The sequence below is a fragment of the Rana temporaria genome, chromosome 2, assembly GCF_905171775.1.
Source record: "Rana temporaria chromosome 2, aRanTem1.1, whole genome shotgun sequence".
NCBI lineage: Eukaryota > Metazoa > Chordata > Amphibia > Anura > Ranidae > Rana > Rana temporaria.
This window is the reverse complement of record NC_053490.1, coordinates 440,592,421-440,618,484: the sequence shown is the minus strand read 5'-3', so window position 1 is coordinate 440,618,484 and position 26,064 is coordinate 440,592,421. Positions and strand designations below refer to the sequence as shown.

At 41.2% G+C, this 26,064-nt stretch overlaps 1 protein-coding gene across 4 annotated transcripts in view; it reads left to right on the top strand.

Moving 5' to 3' along the window:
* Window positions 1-26,064, top strand: part of CUX1 (cut like homeobox 1) — a 429,361-nt gene that overhangs the window by 337,356 nt on the left and 65,941 nt on the right. For 3 of the 4 annotated variants that reach the window (XM_040338412.1, XM_040338415.1, XM_040338416.1), the window contains 5 exons: window positions 101-159; window positions 5,304-5,352; window positions 7,186-7,282; window positions 9,108-9,782; window positions 16,534-16,599. In XM_040338412.1, the coding sequence (XP_040194346.1) occupies window positions 101-159; window positions 5,304-5,352; window positions 7,186-7,282; window positions 9,108-9,782; window positions 16,534-16,599 (946 nt within the window). The remainder of the gene's footprint in view (window positions 1-100; window positions 160-5,303; window positions 5,353-7,185; window positions 7,283-9,107; window positions 9,783-16,533; window positions 16,600-26,064) is intronic. The other variant, XM_040338414.1, reaches the window with a different exon arrangement.

The window sequence follows — 26,064 nt, the reverse complement described above, 5'->3', positions numbered from 1 at the left end:
ATTACCAATTTACTCTAACATATGGCAATGCACGTTTCAAGCCTCTTTTTAAATTAGTTAAGCTGTATTATGTTAACTGATTTTCTCAAACTGTTTGCAGCAACTTGAAGAAAAACTGAAAGGGCAGGCTGATTATGAAGAAATAAAGAAGGAACTCAAGTAAGTGACTAGCAGTACAACTCCATTTTTTTTCATTGTCATTGCTTTGTATTCTGTAGTGTCTGTACATGTAAGAGGGCCAATTTATTTCATTTTTGTATACTTTTTTTTTGTAAAGATATTTTGTAAAAACTGTTGCAAGTTTGCTTAAAATATTCATTCATAAAATCGGTTATAGTAGAAAAGTCTTGAAAACCTGTCTTTCCTAAACTTTCCTCTCCCTTCCTTTCCTGCATTCTAAGATTATATATTTTTTTATTTCTACTTCCTTTTGGCATGGCTGGCATGCACTTCTGTGCTTTAAAGATGTTCATTGTGAGACTTTTTGCTATCGGATGCATAGAATGCATGTCTCCCAGGCTTTGCTAAAAGGTTAGATCTGCACACAGACTATAAGGCCTCATGCACACAAACTGCAAAGCCAGTTCCCGATGCCAGGAAAACTTGTCTGTAAAAATGCACTTTTAGAAGCATTTTGCATTAGCGTTCATGCGCATTTAGCCGCATTAGTGTTAAGCAGCGTTTCTCGGCCCGCTTCTGTTTTCCACTCTCAAATCCAATTACTGCATCTTAGAAAACGATTGACAGCATTAACACATGTTTAGCCACATTGGGAGTTTTTTACAGCTGTAACGCTGCTGCTCCAGATCTTGCGGCCCTGGGTTCTTTTTTTGGCAGCTTGAAAACACCTATGCTACTTACAGCTCCCAAAAGCCTATGGGCCAGATCCACAGAGCGAGTACGCCGGTGTATCTACTGATACGCCGGCGTACTTTCAAATTTCCCGCGTCGTATCGTTGTTTTGAATCCTCAAAACAAGATACGACGGCTTCTGGGTTAGATCCGACAGGTGTACGTCTTTGTACGCCTTTGGATCTAAGATGCAATACTTTGGCGTCCGCTGGGTGGCGTTCACGTCGTTTTCCGCGTCGGGTATGCAAATTAGCTATTTCCGACGATCCACGAACGTACGCGCGGCCGTCGCATTCTCTTACGTCGTCTCTAGTCGGCTTTTTCCGGCGTATAGTTAAAGCTGCTTTTTTGCAGCGTATAGTTAGATTTGCCATGTTAAGTATGGCCGTTGTTCCCGCGTTGAAATTTGAATTTTTTAATTTTTTTGCGTAAGTCGTCCGTGAATCGGGATGGACGTAAGTCACGTCTAAGTTTAAAAAATGACGTCCTTGCGACGTCATTTCGCGCAATGCACGGGGGGAAATTTAGGGACGGCGCATGCGCAGTTCATTCGGCGCGGGGACGCGCTTCATTTAAATGAAACACGCCCCCTAATCGCCGATTTGAATTCCGCGCCGTTACGCCGCTTGAGATACACTACGCCGCCGTAACTTACGGCGCAAATTCTTTGGGGATTCGAACCGGCCTAATGTAAGTTACAGCGGCGTAGCGTATCTCGCATACGCTGCGCCGATCTATTTGTATGTGAATCTACCCCTATGTGTGCAGGGATACATAGAATAACATGGAGAGGCATTTTTAAGCTGTAAAAAAAAGAAGAAAAATGCCTGACGCCCCTAGGCGCAGCTGTAAAAACATCCGCTGTGCATTAGGCATAAAATTGTTATGATAGTGCAGCCTTGCCTCTCAGGGACACAGTGCCTTTGCTGTTATTTACTTGTATTCTGCCACCATCAAAGCAAAAATATCATTGTCTGGACTGCTGGAGTAAGATTGACCTGTCAAACAAAGTGTTTAGTTTTCTTTGATGTAGAGGTAAGGCTGCACGATTATAAATTCTAAAAAGTGATGATTTCGATTATTATGCCGCGTACACACGACCGTTTTTCATGATGAAAAAAATTGCATTTTTTAAATTGGTCGTGGAAAAACGGTTGTGTGTAGGCTCCAGAGCATTTTTCTCGACGAGAAAAATTCCAGAAAAAAGATTAGAAACTGCTCCGTTTTTTTAACGTCGTTATTTTTCACGTCATGAAAAACGGTCGTGTGTACACTTTAATGAGGGGGAAATGCTCAGAAGCAAGTTATGAGATGGGGAAATTGGCAAAAGCAGCCCAAGGGGTGGCGGCATTTGAATGGAACTTCCCCTTTATAGTGCCAACGTACGTGTTGTACGTCACTGCGCTTTGCTCGAGCATTTTTTTTCACAAACTTGTGTATGCAAGGCAGACTTGAGAGGAATCGTGACAAACCGCGTTGAGAAAAACGTTGTTTTTTTCCATGACATGAATAGCGGTCGTGTGTACGCATCATTACAGTTGTTCATTGGTGACTGGTTCTCTTTAAGTAGCAGATTCAATGGAGGCCACCAGTCAGAAGAGGGCAGTGAGATATGCAAGCAAAGTCTGACTGCCCTAAGGCAAGGCTTTCTGTAACCTTGCCCAAAACATGACCACTTGGCTCTGCCAGGCATGCCTGTTTATGCCGACAATGAGAGAAAGAGACCAGCATCACCTTATCTAAGGAAAGACAAGTGCAGTCAAACAAGGTTTTCACGTATGTTTTAATATATAGAATGGATATACTTGAAAGTATGAATTTATATTTAATAGTAGCGTCCCTTTAAAAAAAAAGTATGAGATTTGCGCCTGCTTTTGGCTGACTTGAATATCACCGGCTTCGTGTTTTTCATATGCTGTCCCAAAATGTAATATTACCGTCTGCATCTATTTTTTGCTTGCCTTTTCCTTGTGTTCTGCCTTCTTTACCAATCATTCTTCTTTTTATTTGACAAGTGCTTCCTGCAGCCATAAATCATTTTGTCCAAATTACATTTTGAGTGTTGAGAAAACAGTTTCTTTGCTCATAATGCACAATCACAAAGTTATGTTGCTGTCTCTGGCACCCCAGCTTTGAGAATATGCTGCATACCCATTAGTAGTACTGTTGTAGGGATAGCATGCAATCATTTATTCTTTTTATGTGCCATATATGCAGTTTGATAAAAAGGAAAATATGGAATGTTTTTTGTGAGTATATCCTCTGAGTTATAATTGTTAGGTTTTGCCAGAAATTAATCTGATGTGGCTCTGACATATGTACTTTCTGCTTCTATATTTTCAGTATTGTATTTTATGTATGAATTTATAGATAATGCCTCTAGTGGCGGTCTTCATTTTAGACTGTGTAATTTGCTGAGAAATGGTAAAGAATGGATTTGGTCCTATTCTAAAGAGTTATTTTCGTAAAGCAGCTAATTAAAAAAAAAGGAATAAACTAATTAATAAACTAATTACATGTCGTTAACGAGCATAAAAATGCCTTTCCCTGCTTTCAAACCGTGCAGCCACTGAACAGTAATTCAGTCTGAAATTTTAGAGCCGAAATAATTTGCATTCAGATTTGCCTGTCATGCTAAAGCCTGCTTACTCCCCCTCCCATCTGTGACACTGCAGGCTTTTCAGCCCTTTGCAGAGTCTCAACACCAAAACATTTTGAGAGGTACAAAATTCCAGATACTTACACTATGTTGCCAAAAGTATTGGGGCGCCTGCCTTTACACGCACATGAACTTTTATGGCATCCCAGGGGTCAACATTGAGTTGGCCCACCCTTTGCGGCTATAATTGCTTCAACTCTTCTGGGAAGGCTGTCCACAAGGTTTAGGAGTGTGTCTATGGGAATGTTTGACCATTCTTCCAAAAGCGCATCTGTGAGGTCAGGCACTGACCTGGATGAGAAGGTCTGGCTTGCAGTCTCAGCTCTAATTCATACCAAAGGTGTTCTATCGAGTTGAGGTCAGGACTCTGTGCAGGCCAGAGTTCTTCCACCCCAAACCCGCTCAACCATGTCTTTATGGACCTTGCTTTGTGCACTGGTCCTAATCATTTGGTGGAGGGGGTATTATGTTGTGGGGTTGTTTTTCAGGGTTTGGGCTTGGCCCCTTGGTTCCAGTGAAGGAAGCTCTAAAGGCATCTGCATACCAAGACATTTTGGACAGTTTCATGCTCTTAACTTTGTGGGAACAGTTTGGGGATGGTCCATTCCTGTTCCAACATGACTTTGCACCAGTGCCCTCTTCTGTCCTTTCCTCCATTCACAGAACTCGTCTTAATACTATTACACAATGAATGACGTTATGTTAATGGAGGGAGGAGTTGAATGACAGCATGCCCTCCTCCATTCACAGAATGCGATGCATTATGTGATTGTAGTACGATGAGCTCTCTGAATGGAGGCGAGGGCATGAGCTGGAGGCACAACTTTGGTGAGTAGAAGCAGCTTCTGTTAACCATCACAGTGCTGGAAGAGGGCAAAATCTAGAAGCTGTGAAGGAGACACTGGAAGATTTTTTATCAGAAGGAACCACCTGCAGGTAATGGAACACATGCCCGTGCACAAAAACAACCAAAATGTTTTGTGGCTTATCCCCCCCCCCCCCCCCCCAAAAAAAAAAAACTAAAAAGTGTAGTTGTTTTTGAAGCGTTATTCATACTTTCCGTTTCACCAGGAGCTGTCATTTCATAGCTCACCCGCAGTGCTACCATCAGGCAGAATCCGGTATTGCAAGTCAATAATTACTAAATACTCTCATTTTTGTTAAATGAAAAAACAAAACAAAAAAAAACAGCAGGACAAGGGTCACACTATTTCGTACAAAGCGTCTCCTTGTTTCTACATGGAGATGTCAGAAGAAGCTGTAAATGTTTTATTTATGCTGGAAAGCTTTTACCTTCTACTACATTCAGACTATTTATACTGCATTCATACTACATGTTACATTGAGGAATTCTTACAGTCTGTGGACTGCTGTATTTCCACATAATCTGGTTCTTTCATAGAGTCTTTAAGAGGAGGATCTTTGAAAAATAATGGTGTTATTTAACTATGACTGTTATGCAAATCTAACTCCCTTGCAGCTACACTAACAAATATATACACTTTCTGACAGCTTTAAATGTTATATCCTTATTAACATTTAATTTTATGCCACAGTGTGGCCTGCTGGGAATGAGATATGCATTATTTAAATGACCCATAAGAAAGATGTATTTTATCTGGGGACAGACAAGTGTTGTGATTCATTATCTGATTATTGTGATGCAGCGGCAGTTGAGAAAGTTACCAAGAATTGTCCTTTCAGCAGTGTTGGGAACCAGAAGGGCAATGCTGTGGATGTTTATTGGAAAATGGGGACCTAGGCAATAAATTCTCTTTGTTGCTTTTTTCAGCATTTTGAAGTCCATGGAGTTTTCCCAGTCTGAAGGACCAGGCGGTCAGGTATCGTACATCTTGTTTTTCAGAAGTATTTAAAATTTAGGCTGCATTTATTTTGCATCTGAAATACAAACTGTCTGTGCTGCCTCACAGCAGCCAATGAGATTTGTATTTTTTTTGCATGTGTCACTTGTCATTGGATTGGAATCTGACTGCTTGTTAGTGGCTGATGAGTTTATTTGAAGGATACAACACAAGTTGTGTTTTTCTTCTGGTGTATTATTTAAGAGCTGTTTTTGAATATAGCATTAGAATATGCAGCTCAATATTCACTTGTGGTGGTTGCTGCTTTTACTATGATCCCTTGTTTTGTTTTGTTTTTTTTTTAAATAGGAAGAAATCTCTAACGTGTATTAATGCCCTAAAAGCACCCCGTCTGTCTTGTACACTAAGGCCTCGTACACACGATAGGTTAACCAGAGGACAACGGTCTGAAGGACCATTGTCATCGGTTAACCTATGAAGCCGACTGATGGTCCGTCATGCGAACACACCATCAGTTAAAAAAACGATCGTGTCAGAACGCAGTGACGTAAAACACAACGACGTGCTGAAAAAAACGAAGTTCAATGCTTCCAAGCATGCGTCGACTTGATTCTGAGCATGCGTGGATTTTTAACCGATGGACGTGCCTACTAACGATCGTTTTTTTCCCATTGGTTAGGATTCCATAGGTTAATTTTAAAGCAAGTTGGCTTTTTTTTAATCTAAGGTTAAATAACCTATGGGGCCCACACACGATCGGTTTGGACCGATGAAACCAGTCCATCAGACCGTTGTCCTCTGGTTAACCTATCGTGTGTACGAGGCCTAACTCTTATTTCAGACATTTTGGTTTTTCAGATTGGTACATATTTTTTCACAAGGCTTCAGAAATTAACACCATCTCATATGTTTTATTAAATATGCTTCTGAAAGGAATAAGAGAGCATGCAAAATCTCATAGTGTAGTACGACTATAAGAAAATATCTTGGTGGGGCTTCATAAATCAAGACTTCACATGTATTCTGTACCCGAAAATCGGACGTTCTGTTCGCGTACGACAAAAACTAAGTAGCCTGCACATTCGGATGTTTTAGTCTGAAGAGTCTGAATCGACTGTCGAAAGAACTATACTAACAAGAAGATTATCGGACGATCGGGTGTCGTACGAAAATTACCATACGATTTTTGGATCGTGTGTACGGGCCTTTAGAAACAACACAAAATTAGAAACAAGACACTTGACTGGTTAGAATCGGCAACAAATTCATTTTTACTCCAGCCTTGCCCTGTGTTAATATTTTTCAGATTTCAGTTCTATGAATTTAGTTTAGTGGCAGGCATAATTATTAATTTTACAAAAATAAATTGTTTATTCTTCTGACAAAAATTAGCAGCTGAATTTTGATTACCATCTGTGTGGGCAGCATATATGCTTGTTTTCCTGCAGTGTTTATCCTCCAAATATGCGATTATATTTAATATTGTTGGTTCTTTGTGACATTTATTTGTGAGACTTATTAGAAGAGTGAGATAGTTTCCTCTGTGCTTGCAAAATTTAAAACAACGGATGACATTTTAAAAGCAAGGACATGCAGGTAAATGGTAGCTTCTGCCCTTTTAGAAGAACATAAATTTTTTCGACTATCTAAACTCACAAAACACTATATTAGGCAGCATTACTCATGTGAATAACGCACACACTTTATATTTTTTATTGCCCAAGAATTAGTATTTTTCTAAAGTGTGTGCAGTCATCCAGTTGTCGACTTGCTTTTGTTTTATTACTGTGCCTTTATTCCTTTAATTGCAATGTGGTTGCTGATCAGTTCATTTTCATTGGCTGTATTTAGGATGCATCGAAACCATTGGAGGTTTTGTTGCTGGAAAAGAACCGCTCCCTGCAGTCGGAGAATGCCACGCTGCGAATTAGCAACAGCGACCTGAGCGGTAAGTTTGTTTTGCTGACTTGAGTAAGTGACAAAAATGAATGTGCTGTGGAAAGCGGTGTTAGGAGACACCTGACAGCAAGATTAATGAACATTGCAATCTGCGAGTATTGTTTGACTTGTAAAAGGTGTAAGCGGGAGAATAGAACACATTTTGGAGACCTTGTTGGCACTGCCTAAATAATAAGACTAATTACCTTTTAGTTAATGGCAGCTTTGCAAGGTGTCATGGTAAAACATTACAGACCTATTTCCCCCCTATGTTTTATGGGGAAAAGAGGAAAAATGCATAACAAGAATTATTATTTAAATATTTTAATAGCTTTTTTTAACTACTTGGAGATATTTGCTTCAACTGAAAAGCAGAACTCAGCTTCAGACTTTCCAATGCATTAACTTGGTGGGGTTCCTGTATTTCACTCCTAGTTCAGAAAATGCCAAGCAGCTTTCTCAAAGCCCTTTAAGTGCCCTTTGTCTCCAGTCTGGGAGTGGCTTTAATTGGCGCACCCACTGTTGCTTTAGCAAGCGGCAGCCAGCTTTTAGCAAGTACTGTATGATGACAGGGAAGACCTTTGTTAAACACTTAGTAAATGTCTGCCAGAGATGATGTTCTTCACAATATCATTCAAGCTAGGATGAAGATGCCTTTGAATACTTGGCTTAAAACTGGCAGAGCCATCACTCAGAACTATGGAGGATGGGTTTGGTTAATCGTCCCTTAAATCCACAGTTCCAGAACCAGCTCTTGTTTTCTCCTCTGCTTTAATGATAACTGGTGCTATTCACATATGGTGAAGAGTTTGTTGTCCATTTCACTGTAGAAAAAAGAACAGTCATTGGCTGGTCATGCAGAGGTTGGCCAACGTGTGATAAAATGATATGCATGCCATAACAAGAGCTTCCGATGCTCAGACTATTTCTTCCCTCTGTTTTTATTTACTTCCTGGATCTAAGGTTGCATTTATTTATTTTCATTTTCTTGTATATGGCCAACTCAGTAATCATTTCTTGTATATGGCCAACCCAATAATAATTGCTCTCAAACCAGTGCCTTGTTGTTTGAAAGGATGAGCTTCAGCTGAGGCTTTGTGGGGTATTATTCAAATTACACATCTATGGTATTACCCAATGAGACTGAAGCATGGGTCTTCTTTAAATTAGAACAGTTATATTTTTTATAATCTACCATTGACTGGGTCCCAGGCAGTGAGGTAGACATCACTGTAAAGAACTCATTATTTATACCTGACCTGATTTTTGACCAGTTTCTGTGTTGAACGGTTTTGATAATATCTCCTAAATGTGTGGTTTAACCTGTAAATGACAATATCTATAATATAGCCATTATGTTTCTTACTTGAGAATTCTACTGATTTCATAGACATAGTATGGTTTATCAATGGTATTTTTGGCAATTAACAATAAGATATATATTGGTTTCCTATAGAATGCATTACTAGGTTCCTTTCAAGTGTAAATGTTTGCTGTGGGCCACTCAATCGATTGTGTATGCAATAAGCTTATTTTTATGTAGAGAATTGTATTGTTTGTATGACACAGTGGTCTGTACTGAAGAGGGGAAGTGCAAAGATTTGTCTTAGGAATTCTCCAGGCTGCAACAAACTGTACAAGAAAGGTACAAACATGAAATGCATGTTGGTTGTTTTGGGGGCCTTGTTCGGCTTACTGCAAATTCAATTTAAAAACCTAATTGGCCCTCTTAAAAAGAAAATGCACTTTTTCACTGTGGGGCAAACATTGCGTTTTTATCTTGGTTTTTCCCTTTTTAATCCCCCATAATGCATTATGTTTGACCTTTCTTGTAGGGTCAGCCAGGAGAAAAGGGAAAGACCAGCATGAAACTCAGCGCCCTGCAACCTTGCCGACCTCCCCTCCCTCTCAGTTGCTCCGCAACGCAGGGGAGCAGGTTTCCAATACTAATGGTACACACAAGTTCTCACCAACGGGTTTAAACCAAGACTATTTCAGCTTATCCATTGCAAGCCCTTCTTTGCCCTTGGCCTCCACGGGGAAATTTGCACTAAATTCACTTCTCCAGCGACAGCTTATGCAGTCCTTCTACTCCAAGACAATGCAGGAAGCAGGAAGCACAAGCATGCTTTTCTCAACAGGTCACTTCAGCACAAACTCCATATCTTCCCAAAGTCCACTGCAGCAGCCAAGCCCGGACATAAATGGCATGGCTCCTTCACCGAGCCAGTCAGAGAGCGCTGGAAGCGTCTCAGAAGGTGAAGATATAGACACTGCAGAAATTGCACGTCAAGTGAAAGAGCAGTTGATCAAGCACAATATTGGACAACGTATCTTTGGACATTATGTACTGGGATTATCACAAGGGTCTGTGAGCGAAATCCTGGCCAGGCCCAAACCTTGGAATAAATTAACTGTACGAGGGAAGGAGCCTTTCCACAAGATGAAGCAGTTCCTGTCCGATGAGCAGAACATCCTTGCACTACGGAGTATACAAGGCCGACAAAGAGGTGGGTGCCACTTGTTTTTCCTACACTTTGTGTATTGTTTTCTTACTGTATATCTCAGCTTCAGACTATTTTCATTCCGCATTCATCACTTTCATAGCCACTTGCACAATAATAGAGGTTATTTTTAAATTTTGTTGAAGGTAATATCACATCTACATTTAGGATATAAAATCAACATTGCAGACATATTTTTGATTTATAGGATGTGTTGAAGCAAAATACATGAGAGAGAAGCATTAGATGGCTAAACCTTTTCAGCTTAGCTGACAGTGTCACAACTGCTGAAGGTTAGTAGGGTTTTCCATCTGTGGCTTCTCAAACAGATATTTTGGTTTCTGATAGATTTAATTCAAGAACAACAGATTTGTGTGCTTGTGCTTTCACTCTTACCGCCCTGGTGCGTTTTGACATGTGATTTGACATGTCAAATCGCATTTTAAATCGGCGGCATTTGCTGGCAATGGCACCGTCCTAATCGGTGCGGCGCTGCATCGATTTCGGAAAGTAGTTTCTGTACTACTTTTTGCGATTTCGGCCCGCGATTTACATCTGTGCAGAAGCACAGATGCCTATGTCATCGCGACCGAAATCAGGACTGACAAGTGGGAGTGAAATTGTGCGAGTTCAGCTGAATTGGCACGGCTTCATTCCCACAGCCCAGTGTGAACCTGAGCTCCATGGAAGGGATACGGGTACAGTATGTACAGGTGCGGTAATTTGCCCTCATGGTGAATCACACAGGACCGTCTCCTATCTGGGACTAGGCTTATTAATAAGAGGCTACACGTTTAACATGTTACCATGGGGCTTCATTGGACAATGATCACTTGCGGAAGGTGTGTTTCCAGAGATGTCTGTCTAATCAAGTAGCAGAGGAATGGATCATTTTGTAACTGGTGTAAAAAAAATGGAGAAAAGCAAGCTAAAGCCTTCTGAGCAGATGCACCAATTATAGCCTTTGGCACCTCCCGCCCATGAAAGGTCTATAATTGTCACCTGTGAAGGCCTAAGTATTGTAGAACATTAATGTTATGTAACTTCTGAGGCCATCCAAATGACTTCAGTATGCTGACCGGTTTAGGCTTAAATCTGACTTCTGATTATATCTTAAAAAATCCCATATTCAATAAGGCTAAGCGCAATGTCCCCTAGCAACCATTTACCGATCACCTCTTACCATTGTGACAAATGTGGAAATGTGTCAGCTTGCTAGCAGTTACTGCTGACTATATTGCTTTTTGCACAGCATCATCGTAATAAGCATGCTTGTCTTTCAAATCAGAATGCAGTGCAATAGCATTTACATACACCTATATACATATTTAGTTACTGACCCAACTTACATGTTATCTTCCATGTTAGATTATTTGTTTCTTACATATAGCAGTAAGCAATTGGATCAGAGAGCTTCTGTAAATAGGTACATTAGGCACTTCCTGTTTAAACACAGTCCTACAAATGCTGGTGGGGTTAATTCATTTTGATATTCTTTTCCAATCGCATGTATTGGCATGCACAGAAAAGTATAACAGCACCAGATGTATCCTGCTGATAGATCAAAGAGTTTCCATAGACATAACAATGTAGTAATGTATTAAATTACCTATGAAAAGACCTTTGACATATCCACCATAAACATAAATGGTGCATTGTGTGCTAGCAAAACATAAGCTATGAATATCACTGTCATTTGACGGGTGAATCATTACCAGGCCCATCTATCTACCTACATGAATTTTAAGTCTTTATGCTATTTGTGGTAGTTACTCTTTAAAGCTACCTGTAAACATTTTAAAACAAACAATTATAAATTGCTGGATCAGGTGAATATTCTCTAATATCTCTAACAAAATGAGCATAATAAAAAGTCTATGGATACCTTCTAACGCCACCTGTATCAGAACTAACAAAATGTCCCACCTTTACTTTTTGTATTCAGTAGTATAAGAGCAAGACCTGGAGACAGAAGTCTCTTATGGTCATGTAATGCAGCTACGTTGGTCTCTAAGTAGCCTGTCTCCTGTCTATACAGGCAATTAATATAGTATATTGAATATCTGTTTAAGCTAATTAATGCCATGTCTCCTAGAAAATAATACTCTGATTTCAAAACCCTACTGAATCGTTTTTATTTGCGTTTTGATATGTTCTAATCAATGAACAGCTATAGGGCTGCTATTGACACCTTAAGGCCCCATACACACGACCGAACATGTCTGCTGAAACTGTTCCGCAGACCAGTTTCAGCGGACATGTTCGGTCGTCTGTGCGTCTGACCGGACAATTTTCCGGCGGATCGGACAGGTTTCCAGCAGACAAATGTTTCTTAGCATGCTAAGAAACATGTCCGCTGGAAGCCTGTCCGTCGGACATGTTCGGTCGTCTGTACAGACTCATCGGACATGTCCGCTCGGCCGAAAGCCCTCGCATGCGTCGAAGTGATTCGACGCATGCGTGGAAGCATTGACCTTCCAGGGCCACGTCACCGCGTATTGTGTCCGCGCGGATTTCTGTTTGATGGTGTGTACAACCATCAGACAGAAATCCCCGAGCGGACATGTCCGATGAAAACGGTCTGGCGGACCGTTTTCATCGGACAGTCCGTCCGTGTGTACGAGGCCTAACAGGTTATTCTCAAAACTGATACTCAAGTTTTTGGTAGGTGAATGAGAGTTAAAGCACTTTTTACTATCACTTGGACAGTCTTATCTGATTTTTTTTATTTTTATGTATTTTTACAATATGAATAATCCAGAAGTGCCTGAACACAGAGGGGAATTGAAACACCCAAAACTCTCAGGTGTCTGGAAATATAAGCGGGAAATCTCATTGTTAAATTATCCGAGATATATAATAAGCTGAAACAGACTCAGTCCACCAATCTCCAGATAATATCAAAATTTCACTTTTGAGGGACTAATGCTTTAATGCACAGTTTCTCCTAATTCACACCACAACGATGACCATCTTAAAATACTTATGTATATATGTTTGTGAATGCACATGTGTGTCGCTTTACTAGGAAAAGCCTGTGTGAAAGGGCCCCTATCAGGTTCACCTGTCCATTTTTCAGGCAGACCTGATCAGAAGCTCTGTGCATTTCTACGGGGCATGCTGATGTAGATGGACTTGTGTTGATTTATACCAGCCTAGCTCCGAGTCCATCCACGTCCAGAAATAAAAACAAAAAAGGACTGGGTCCTTTTCGGATCTAAATTTGACAGATCGGAGGTAGCCTAGTATAAATGGACACAAATATGTTTACATCCAGCCATAAAGGAAAAAAAAAAGTATAATCTCTTTTTATTAACAGAAGAAAACAAATAACATGTCATACCGAGCAGTTCAGTATATCACAAGCCCTAGGTGCAAAAAGACGTGTAACAGACAGATACAAGAACAGACAAACAATACACGTGAGAACAACAATTGTAGCTTAAAGCCCTTATCAAGTCCCGTTGTGGCAGGCGAGCCCAGAAGCCATCTAATTTAATCACAGGGTAGCCCAGCGGCACTGACTCCGTAGGTGAGAGGCACAAACAGCCTCCGACAACCACCTTCGGCGCAATGCCTTGACCAAGGCCTCCCTGAGGCTAAAGATTGTCACCAGCGGGGAATAACCATGCCAACCCCTGGAAGGGCGGCCTTCCCTACAGTGGCAAAAGCACTAGGATTGTGAGTCAGGCTATGTTAATGACATATTGGGTCGAAGCACAAATCCATTTACATCTGGCTGCCCATAAAGTTACCGTGGTTCTGCCGGTGTCCGCTATATAAATGCAGACACAAACTGAACAGGCTCCGATTCAGCAGGGGCCCTGCCCACCGATCCCCTTCTGAAATGAGTGTAGCTGCTTACTACTAGGCTTTTTACGTAAAGCATTTCAGAGAAGTAATAATGTACAAAGGACAATAGCAACCAATGAGAAAGGTGGGTCGTGATTTGTTGCTACTGGTTACTCACTTGCATACATTTCTCTTTGCCTTATTGAATATGCCAGTATGTTAGAAACCATATCTAGTATTTATATCTAGTATTTATACTAAAGTGGAGGTTCACCCGAAAACTTAATTTTTAACATTAGATTGATGCTCATTTTGTCTAGGGGAATCGGGTAGTTTTTTAAAAATCGAAGCAGTACTTAGCGTTTTAGAGAGCGATCTTCTCCGCCGCTTCCGGGTATGGGCTGCGGGACTGGGTGTTCCTATTTGATTGTCAGGCTTCCGCAACAGGCTTCCGACGGTCGCATACATCGCGTCACGATTTTCCGAAAGTAGCCGAACGTCGGTGCGCAGGCGCTGTATAGAGCCGCACCGACGTTCGGCTTCTTTCGGCTACTCGTGACGCGATGTATGCGACCGTCGGAAGCCTGTCAATCAAATAGGAACGCCCAGTCCCGAAGACCATACCCGGAAGCGGCGGAGAAGATCGCTCTCTAAAACGGTAAGTACTGCTTTGATTTTAAAAAAACTACCCGATTCCCCTTGACAAAATGAGCATCAATCTAATGTTAAAAAAAAAATTTCGGGTGAACTCCTGCTTTAAGGACTAAGCTGGTAACACACCAGATAGAGCTTTAAAACAAATCTGGTATGTTAGATTAACAATATTTACTGATAATGGGTTGGTGCAAGAGCCCACCTAAACAGTTCATTCAGATATTATAAAAATATTTAAATCCTCACACTGAATTGTTGCTATTAAAAGAGAAGCATTGCCAAAGTTTTTTTTTTTGTCAATACTTCTCTTGTGGGTCACAGGAATGCACTTATTTTTGCTCTCCTGTGACCCAGAATCAGCCGACAGCAGGCTAAAGTTTCAGGATCCACCCAGAGACCTGTTCGGCAGCATACAGCTGAGAGCCTGAGCCAGCCTTTCCCTCCACCAGCCTGGTGCTCCAGTAAGCACTGGAAGGGCAGAGCAGAGAGCCAGGGACTAACAGTCACCACTCTTTGCTCAAGGCTGTTCGAGAACTGGGCGACCAGCGGTCATGTGATCACTCAGTTCTATGGCTTATAGCCAACCCAAGACAGCTGTATGTGTGTGTGTGTGTGTGTATATATATATATATATATATATATATATATATATATATATATATATATTATAATTTATTTTAACAGACCCCACACTTCTCCTTTTTAAATGTTGGTGATCTACCAGATTAATTCTACACCCAGCTACATACCTTACGAGCAGATTGTGCAGTCTCTTTTCAATAACATTTATATCGGTTGACAACTATGTAGTATAACCCAATCACAGAGGCTCTTGCACTACAGAATTGTTGGTAAATCTTGTTTCATGGCCTTCTTAAGGAAAATGTGCCTGGTATGTGACCACCTTTAGACCCCTTTTACACTGGGTTGGTTTGCAGATGCTATAACGCTAAAAATAGCACCTGCAAACTGACCTGAAACAGCCGCTGCTGTCTCTCCAGTGTGAAAGCCTCGAGGGCTTTCACACTGAAGTGGTTCGCTAGCAGGACGGTAAAAAATGTCCTGCTAGGAGCATCTTTGGAGCGGTGTGTATACCGTTCCTCCACCGCTCCTGCCCATTGAAATCAATGGGGCACCGCGGCTATACCGTTAAGGCGCTTTGCAGTGATTAACCCTTTCTCGGGTGCTAGCGGGGGGTCAAACCGCCCCGCTAGTGGCCGAATAGCGCGGCAAACTTGACGGTAACGCGCCGCTAAAAGTAGCGGCGCTTTACCGCCAACGCCTCCCCCGCACCAATGTGAAAGGGGCCTAAGGGAAATGTGACTGGTATGGGCCATCCTAAGGAAAGGATGACTGATATGAGGCTTGCTTAAAGTGTATTTCCACTTTTGCAGTCAAATTTGAGTAAAGTCCCACTATTTGTTTGTGTTCCCATTAACATGGCATGTTATTTTTTTAAAATATTTCTTTCCTTTTAGATGATTCTGAGGAGAAGGTGTCATGCCACATTTTGGAAAATCTTAGTGTCTCTGTTCCCACGGAGACCAGAAACTCACTTGGCTGTCTCTCATTAACGTCCAATCGTTGTACCATTTTAACCCTTTTTTTAGGACAGACAAGTGTTCAATTCTAGTTCACAAATGATGATAATAATAATAAAGATCTGCTAGTACAGTACAGATAGGGTTAATGATGGAAAACGCAGCTCCCGCAGCTCCCCAGCTAAACATTACAAAGTAGTAAGAGTTTGGCAAGTTTAATAAGCAGCTAAAAAGCACTTAAAAAGCAGTTTTTAAATTTTTTATGTTAATGGGAACATGTAACAAATATGGAGTAGAAGTTACCCCAATGGCTGCAAAGGTGGAAATACACTTTAAGCTTCCCCACAAAGTCCAATGTGCTTCTGCCGGAAAGCAGTAATGCCACGTACACAAGATCATTTTTCGGCATGAAAAAAACGTTGTTTTAAATAAATTCTATTCAAAATGATCGCGTGTGGACTTCACATCATTTTTCAGGTTCTGAAAAACGACAAAAAAAAATTTGAACATGCTGCATTTTTTAACGTCGTTTTAAACTACGTCGTTTTTCGGGTTGTAAAAAATTATCGTGTGTACGCGGCATAAGAAACGGTGCAAATTGTAGCTTATGTGGGTTCTAGCATCTCTGTAAGTACCATCTGTGCTTCAGTCAAGCATTAGCATTCATCCACATTAGATCTTTCATCATTTCATGTAACGTAGCCCATAATGTAGAAAACAATCTGACATCCCCCGACTGTTTTGTTCTTACCAAACTCGTTTTTCAACAGAAAATCCAGGCCAGAACCTGAACAGACTGTTTCAGGAGGTACCGAAAAGAAGAAATGGGTCTGAAGGTACGTCACAAGCAGCTGTCTCTATGTTTGTAGCCAACCATTCTGCTTCCACTCTTGCTGTGTAACCAAACAGGGGCATGTGATTCTGGCCTGGAATCTGATAGAAAAACAGCTGTAGTAAGTATAAAACACGGGTTCTCAGACATGGTCTCTCTCACAGAAACTGGCTTTGTAAAACAAACTTGCGGTTAGGTTCTTTACTCTGGGTTCTGGAAGGTGGACCTCGGTTAACATTGAAAAGGGGTCCTTAAAGCTCATAAGATAGACATGGCCTACCTGGCCAGAGTTTTTTATTTAGACATGGCACTCCAGCTCACACCACTGCTTATAACCCCAAGTTGGCAGCAATCTGGTGTTCAGGGAACACCAAGGTGAAAAGGTGGACCAGGTTTTTGCACTGAGCGATTTATTAATTTCTTTTAGATTTAAAGACACAGCAGTTATCAACTGCCAAGAAGATGTGAGAATTTGTGCGGACGTTACAATTTCACTCAGGTTTCCAATGATATTTTGTTGGGAAGATTTTCCCCAAACTATCACTGGAACTGAAAGGAACATGACAGAATTACTATACCGTACCCACTCATAAAAAAAATACAGAGGAGTTCCACCACCAGATTAAAGTTTGGTAGCTGCCATTGCTGATTTGTCTTTAACTACCTTAAAGTAGATGTAAACCCACACTCATCCTTTCTAAACTACTGGTGTTGATCTATAAGGATATAGATGTCTCCTGCATGTATCCTTACCTGTCAAATTTCTCCCCTCTGTCTGTTATAAGAACTGAAAAACTGCAGATTCGGTGGGTGGATCTGTTGTCTGGAGCTCAGTGGGTGGAGTTGTGATGTCGGTAGACTCCCCGCCCACCTCTACACTCCCCTTGTCAGCATGCATTTTCTCCTGTGTATTCCTTACACTAAATTCTGCTATGATCACTAACATCCAGTCAAAATTCAGAAAAGTAACCACATGACTTCAGAAAAGAAGTGGGGGTGGGAATTAAATTTATGGGGCTGCAACTAACGATTATTTTCATAATCGATTAGTTGGGCGATTATTGTTTCGATTAATCGGATAATAGCATTTAAAAAGAAAAATTGGGCCAATTTGTTGGGCAGATTACAAAACACAAATTGCCGCAAAAACACATTACATGCTTTTCTGCAGCTTCTCCATTGAAGTATATTGAGCCCCAAAAAAACAAAATCGCACCGTTTTGCGTTAAAAAGTCCTTACCCTTACCAAATACGCAGCAGCTGAAAAAAAATCATGGATGTGAACGTGTCCCATAGGAAAACATGTAAATGAACTGTAGTGTGTTTCTGCAAAAAGCACCAAAAAACAGAGGCGTGCCCTGGCCTGAGATGTTTAGTAACATAATGGGGTTAAAAAAATAAATTTAAGTACAAAAAAAGCAAATAATCGCTACTGTAAGGGGTTAATTTTTTTACTGTGGGACAGTGAAAGAAATATTTACAGTAGCGATTTGCTTTTTTGTACTATAAAGGGCTAATTTTAGTTTTTTTAACCCCATTATGTTACTGGCCGATTAATCGATTATGAAAATTGTAATCGATTTATTTCATAATCGATTAGTTGTCGATTAATCGATTAGTTGTTTTGGCCCTAAAAATAATGCATGTCTCAAGCTAGTGCATGACATATGTAAATAACCTGTCACTCACAGCAAGGGGGAAGAACTGACAAAAGTTTTCTCCTGTTTGTCCGTTTATCTCACTGAAAAAAGATAAGAGGATTGCTCAGAGCTGGATTAACTATTTGTGGCAAGACTGGGCACAGATGATAGGAAATCTTATACTCTACATTGTGACAGCAATTTATTTTTTTTACATTTCGAGTTTACATCCACTTTAATACTGGACACTTTCACCCACTTCCTGCCCAGGCAATTTTCAGCTTTCAGAGCTCTTGCATGGTCATGCAACACTGTACCCATGTGAAATTTTTATCATTTTGTCATTTTTTTCACACACAAATAGAGCTTTCTTTTGGTGGTATTTGATCACAAACAAAAAGAAGACCTGAAATTCTAAAACAAAAAACACGTTTGTTTCTGTTTTGCAAATAAGTAATTTTTCCAAAATGTATACTGTTACATTATTTTGGTAAAATTAACCCAAATCAGTGTATATTATTTGGTCTGTGTGAAAGTAATGCCCCGGTACAGATGATGAGATTATCGGACGAATGATCGTCCGTTTTTTTTTGCATGCTAATCTCCAAAATTCTCATACGACAAAATAAAAATTTGTAAGCCATGTCATGTGTTGTAATGCATGTGTATTGCATTTTCGAACAAAAATCATACGATCTGGCATCGTAGGAAAAAAAATTCCGTGCATGTACGATAGAATAATATCGTATGTACTGTCGCGATCGGCTCTCGAAAGCTCTATACTAACGATCCAATTATCGTCCGATTGCTTCGAAAGCAGCATTTTTTGTATGATTTTCAGATCGTGTGTACGGGGCTTTAGATTCTACAAGCTTTGGTACCAACCAGTGAAAATTGATCACACCTGATGTACTGATTCTTTGAGGCCCTAACATACAGTACAAATACTCCCTTTTTTGAAAAGTAGATAGTCCAGGATATTTAGTAAGAGGCATGGTGATTTTTTAGAAGTTGTAATTTATTCCCACAATTATTTGGAAAATAAAGAAATTAAATAAAAAAAAATTCACAAAAATGTCATAGTAAAAAGTTGTTTCTTACACACAGCATAGGTATACTTGCAAACATTATATATATTTTTAGCAGAGGCCCTAGAGAATAAATCGTTTTTCTTTCGATTTTTTTATGTAACAGTAAGCGCAGCGTTTTTTTTAAACACCATTTTGGGGGAAAATATGCACTTTAATGAATTCTAATGCAAACAAACACAATATAATACTCAATGTGTTGGTAAAATATGGTGTTGCGCCAAGTACATAGATACCAAACAAGTCATGCTTTAAAATTGTGCATGCTTGCGGAATGTCGCCAAACTGTGGTATTTACAAAATCTCCATAGGCAATGTTTTATAAGCCTTTACGGGTTACCAGTTTAGAGTTTCAGCAGAGGTCTCGTGCTAGAATTATTGCTCAAGCTCTGACGTTTGCGGCAGTACCTCACTTGTGTAGTGCTATTGCCGTTTATGTATTCGTACAAGACCAACCCACGCATTCACCTTTGCATGGTGGAACGGGGGTGCTTTTATATATATATATATATATATATATATATATATATATATATATATATATATATATATATATATATATATATATATATTGTATTACAGTAAAACCTTGAATTACGAGCATAATCCGTTCCAGAAACATGCTTGTAATCCAAAGCACTTGTATATCAGAGCAAATTTCCCCATAAGAAATAATGGAAACTCAAATGATTCGTTCCACAACCATTTATTTTTAGGTCTTTCAGTTTATAGTCCATATACAAGATTATAGCAATGTGACCAGGTTGTGTAACCATAAAATGTCCATCAACAAATGGAAGCCTCCACAAGGGGATTAGAAGCAAAATCCATCAGAAGCAACAGATTATAAAAGAGAAAAGAGGCGCCTCTAAGTGTAGCAATATGGTTACATTTAATGAAGGTATAACATTTAGCAACTCACATAGTTGATGATCAAAAGAGGCACATCTACATATACAGGCATCCGGGGTAAAGCTGTCCACACACCATCCTCCGCACCGCAGACTCTCATCGCTGTTGGTCTGCAATGGTGCCCAGGAAGACTACCCTGCAGTAGAGCGATCTGAGAGCGAGGCTTGAAGCGCTCCTGGAGCGCAGAGTGGAAGGGATGACGTCGATGGCACTGAGGAGGACGGTCTATGTGGACAGCTTTACCCTGGATGCCTGCATACTTGGATGTGCCTCCTAATCAACCATGTGAGTTTTCTAAATGTAGTACCTTCATTAAATGTAACCATATTGCTACACTTAGAGGCGCCTCTCTTCTCTTTTATACCCAGTTGTGTCATGACGCTACTCTTATATCAGGACATCACTTGTATATCAAGTCACAATTTATTACAACATTTTGCTTGTCTTGCAAAACGCTCTCAAACCAAGGTTTTACTGTATTTAGTCCACTGTGACAGATGTTGATGGGACAATAGTACAGATGTTGATGGGACAATAGTACAGATGTTGATGGGACAATAAAACAGATGTTGATGGGACAATAGTACAGATGTTGATGTGCACTGTGGACAGGCACCGATAGTGTGATCTGTGTGTAGCTGGACAATGCAATCATTAGCTACACAGAGATCACTGACAAGCTGCAGCAATCCCCCTCTCCCCGTCCAGTTGGAATGGCGCTTTTTCACCTGGCCGTTTTATGTACAATGGCCAGATTTCAGGGTGCGATTTCCATTGACATCTGTGCAGAAACCCGCACAGATGTCTGTGAAATCGCAGCCAAAATCAGGGGAGTGAAATCTGAACTCGCACGGCTTCATTCTCGCAGCTCAGTGTGACCCTGGGCTTACGCACAGTTTTTGGCCCCCTGCTCAGGGGCTTCACAGTAAGTGAACATCAGTGAATTATGACACCTGTGTGCAAGGGGTCGTATTCTGATTGCTGCAGGTAACAATAAAATGTTACATATGTTCAGTGCCTTCAATAGTATTTTTCAAGGTGTTTGTTGCACGAGTCAGTTTAGAATGTCCATTATATATATAATAGAATTGACAGGTCCTTGCACTAAATACAATGTAATAAAAATGCCACAGAATGCTATAATATGCCAAGCAAAGAATACAATTTGTGTTCAATATATTTTTATTGAAGTTCACAACACAGAACTGCAAGCGTAATCCAACAAAATTCACACAGCGTTACCTAGTTCACAGGGCCGTAGCCTAAACAAGAAGATTGGAATGAAGAGAGTTCTAAAGTAAAATGAACTACGTGTTAAGTGTTTGTAAAGCTGAACTGCTGGCGTATTTATTAAAGGGGTTGTAAAGGTTCGTTTTTTATTTTCTAAATAGGTTCCTTTAAGCTAGTGCATTGTTGGTTCACTTACCTTTTCCTTCCATTTCCCTTCTAAATGTTTTTTTTTCTTTGTTTTCTTTGTCTGAATTTCTCACTTTCCCTGTTCCTCCTCAGTAAGCTGTTCTAAATGACTAACCCCCAGCCAGATGATGGGGGAAAGCTTACTGAGGAGGAACAGGAAGTGAGAAATTCAGACAGAGAAAAAAAAACATTTAGAAGGGAAATCGAAGGAAAAGGTAAGTGAACCAACAATGCACTAGCTTAACCACTTCAATACCAGGCCCTTACGCACCTTCCTGCCCAAGCCAATTTTCAGCCTTCAGCGTTGTCGCAATTTGAATGACAATTGCACAGTTATGCTACACTGTACCCAAACAATTTTTTTATCATTTTTTTCCCACAAATAGAGCTTTTTTTTATTGGTATTTGATCACCTCTGTGATTTTAAATTTGTTGCGCAACAAATAAAAAAACACCGAAAATTTTGAAAAAAATAATGTTTTTCTTTTTTTCTGTTAATTTTTTGTAAATAAGTAAGTTTTCTTCTTAAATTACGGGCACTGATATGGCTACACTGATGGGCACTGATGAGGTGGCACTGATGGGCACTGATGATGGTCACTGATAGGCGGCACTGATGGGCAGCGCTGGTATGTGCCACTTATAGGCGGCACTGATGGGTGGCACTGATGGGCACTGATGGGTGGCACTGATGGGCACTTATGGGTGGCACTGATGGGCACTTATGGGTGGCACTGATGGGCACTTATGGGTGGCACTGATGGGCACTTATGGGTGGCACTGATAGGTGGCACATGTGGGCATGGATGTGACACTGATGGGTGGCACTGATGATACTTGTTTTATATTGTTGAGTCAGTGCTCATGTTGCCAGTCAGTGCCTGTTTGTGGGCACTGATTTTGCATCTATTGTGAATATTGTTTTATATGTGGATGACCATGGGGTACATACCTGGCCATCCACATGTTGCCCCCTTCCCTGGTGGTCCTGGCGGCTTCCCTGGTGGTCCAGTGTGGGCATCTGCGGGGGGCTGCGCTGATAAACAATCAGCTGTCAGGAGAGCCGCCGATCGGCTCTCCTCTACTCGCGTCTATCAGACGCGAGTGAGGAAGAGCCGATCAACGGCTCTTCCTGTTTACATCATGATCAGCCATGATTGGACACGGCTGATCACGTGGTAAAGAGCCTCCGTCGAAGGCTCTTTACCGAGATCGGTGTAGCGGTGTGTCAGACTGACAACGCCGCACCACCGATCATCAATAGTCGTCCAGTTAGGCCTCGTACACACGACCGAACATGTCCGCTGAAACTGGTCCGCGGACATGTTCGGTCGTGTGTAGGGCCGACCGGACAATTTTCCGGCCTAGCGGACAGGTTTCCAGCGGACAAAAGTTTCTTAGCTGGAAGCCTGTCCGTCGGACATGTCCGATGGTCAGTACGACTTATCGGACATGTCCGCTGGCCCGAGAACCCGTGCATGGCGTCGAAGTGATTCGACGCATGCGTGGAAGCATTGAACTTCCGGGTTTGCGGATGTGGCGGCGTCAACGTCACCGCCACGTCACCGCGCTGTCTGTCCGCGGGGATTTTGGTTTGATGGTGTGTACAACCATCAGTTTTCATCGGACATGTTCGCTCGTCTGTACAAGGCCTTAGGATAGCAGAACCACTTCCCGGACTTCAATCTGCTATTGATCGGGGAGGAAGTGGTTAAAGCAACCTATTTAGAATATAAAAAAACAAACCTTTACAACCCCTTTAACCACTAGCCGACCAGCCACCGTCATTATACGGCGGCAGGTCGGCTCTCCTGGGCGAGAGCCCGTAGTTATACGTCCGCTCTACGAGCGGCCACTAGGGGGCGCGTGCACGCCGCCGGAGGCGCGCGCGCGCCCCCCGCTCGCCCCCGACTCCCGTGCGTGTGCCCGGCGGGCGCGATCGCCGCCGGGCACACGCGATCGCTCGTTACAGAGCGGGGACCGGGAGCTGTGTGTGTAAACACACAGCTCCCGGTCCTGTCAGCGGGGGAAATGCTGATTTTCTGTTCATACAATGTATGAACAGAAGATCAGTGTTTCCCCTAGTGAGGCCACCCCCCCCCCACAGTAAGAACACACCTAGGCATACTTAACCCCTTCCCCGCCCCCTAGTGTTAACCCCTTCACTGCCAGTGGCATTTTTATAGTAATCTAATGCATTTTTATAGCACTGATCGCTATAAAAATGCCAATGGTCCCAAAAATTTGTCAAAAGTGTCCGAAGTGTCCGCCATAATGTCGCAGTAACGAAAAAAAATCGCTGATCGCCGCCATTACTAGTAAAAAAAATATATTAATAAAAATGCCATAAAAATACCCCCTATTTTGTAAACGCTATAACTTTTGCGCAAACCAATCAATAAACGCTTATTGCGATTTTTTTTACGAAAAATATGTAGAAGAATACGTATCGGCCTAAACTAAGGAAAAAAAAATTTTTTTATATATTTTTGGGGGATATTTATTACAGCAAAATGTAAAAAATATTATTTTTTTTCAAAATAAAAACCGCAGAGGTGATCAAATACCACCAAAAGAAAGCTCTATTTGTGGGGAAAAAAAGGACGCCAATTTTGTTTGGGAGCCACGTCGCACGACCGCGCAATTGTCAGTTAAAGCGTCGCAGTCCCGAATCGCAAAAAGTGCTCTGGTCTTTGACCAGCAATATGGTCCGGGGGTTAAGTAGTTAAATGCATAATACAGTTTTATTCATGAAAACATTTTTTTTCGAATCTGTCTTTGTATGAGGCTCCCCTGTGCTGTAGAACTCAGACTGGGAAGAGGGAGGTTCAATACTCTGAACCAGTCACTCTTTTCTGGACATTCTGAGAAGGACCATGCCAAAACAGGAGCGATATCAGACTGCTGCTTCTCCTCCATTGTTCAATCACAGGCTCAGGCAAGGTGGTAACCAAGCTGCATTACTTATATGCAGTAGAAAAAAGCGAAGTCGCCCAACATGGCTGTGCTATGTAACAGGGCTGTGTAAATCGCAGGACAGGCTGGTTAGAATTACAAACCCTTTGCAGACAGAACAGCTCTCATATTTGTGTATGTATGGGATTTCAGCTTTGTATTTGGTGGTTTCCCCATATGTCAGCTTTCTCAATAATGACATTCAGACAAAGCTAACAACTGCAGAAGCTATTAGCTGGAATATAAATATACTTTTCAGCATTCTTCTTCTAGATAAAAGGTTTGTTTGAACGTTAAGTGTCTCTTTGTATGCTTACTGTGGATGACAATGATCCTGGATGATGTTCTTATTGAAGGCAAAACCCAGAATTAAGTTTGAACTCATTCCAAAACCAGCACCTGTTTAGCTAGAAGTAATTGCCAACACCAGTACCTAATTATTATTGGGGGGCTTCGTATACTGTAGTGCACATTGACCCCCTGACGAATGCACATTGGAAATAGAGGCTGAGCTGCTCAGTGGTTTGAATTGCAAAATTATAATGTTGTATGGCAACTGTTTGAGAAGCTGTACAGGACTGTTGCACAAGGGAATTTGTGGTGAAATGAAGGGGAAAATAGAAAAAATTTATGAAAACGATATGTCCCGTCCAAGTCAGGAAAGGCAGTACGTTTTTGGAATGTCCATATATAGTTACATAGTCAGGTTGAAAAAAGACACAAGTCCATCAAGTTCAACCATAAAAATAAATAAATACAAAATATGTGATCCCATATACACAATCCTCTCCCCACAGTTGATCCAGAGGAAGGTGAAAAACCCCAGCACAGCATGATCCAATTTGCTACAGCAGGGGAAAAACGCCCTTCCTGATCCCCCGAGAGGTAATCAGATTTTCCCTGGATCAACTTTATCAATTAATGTCGGTATCCAATTATATTCTGTAAAATTAGGAAAGTATTCAGGCCTTTCTTAAAGCAATCTACTGAGCTGGCCAAATGCACCTCTGGAGGGAGTCTATTCCACGTTTTCACAGCTCTTACTGTGAAGAAACCTTTCAGTATTTGGAGGTGAAATCTCTTTTCCTCTAGATGTAAAGAGTGCCCCATTGTCCTCTGTGTTGAACTTAAAGTGAATAACTCAACACCAAGTTCACTATATATACCCCTTATATATTTGTACATGTTGATCATCCCCCCCCCCCCCCCCCATTCTCTTCTCAAGAGACAATAAATTAATTTCCTCCGATTTATCCTCATAGCTGAGCTCCTCCATGCCTCGTATCAGTTTGGTTGCCCTGCTCTGCACTTTCTCCAGTTCCCCGATATCCTTTTTGTGAACTGGTACCCAAAACTGAACTGCATATTCCAGATGAGCTCTTATTAATGATTTGTACAGGGGCAAAATGATCTCTCTCTCTCTCTCTCTCTCTCTCTCTCTCTCTCTCTCTCTCTCTC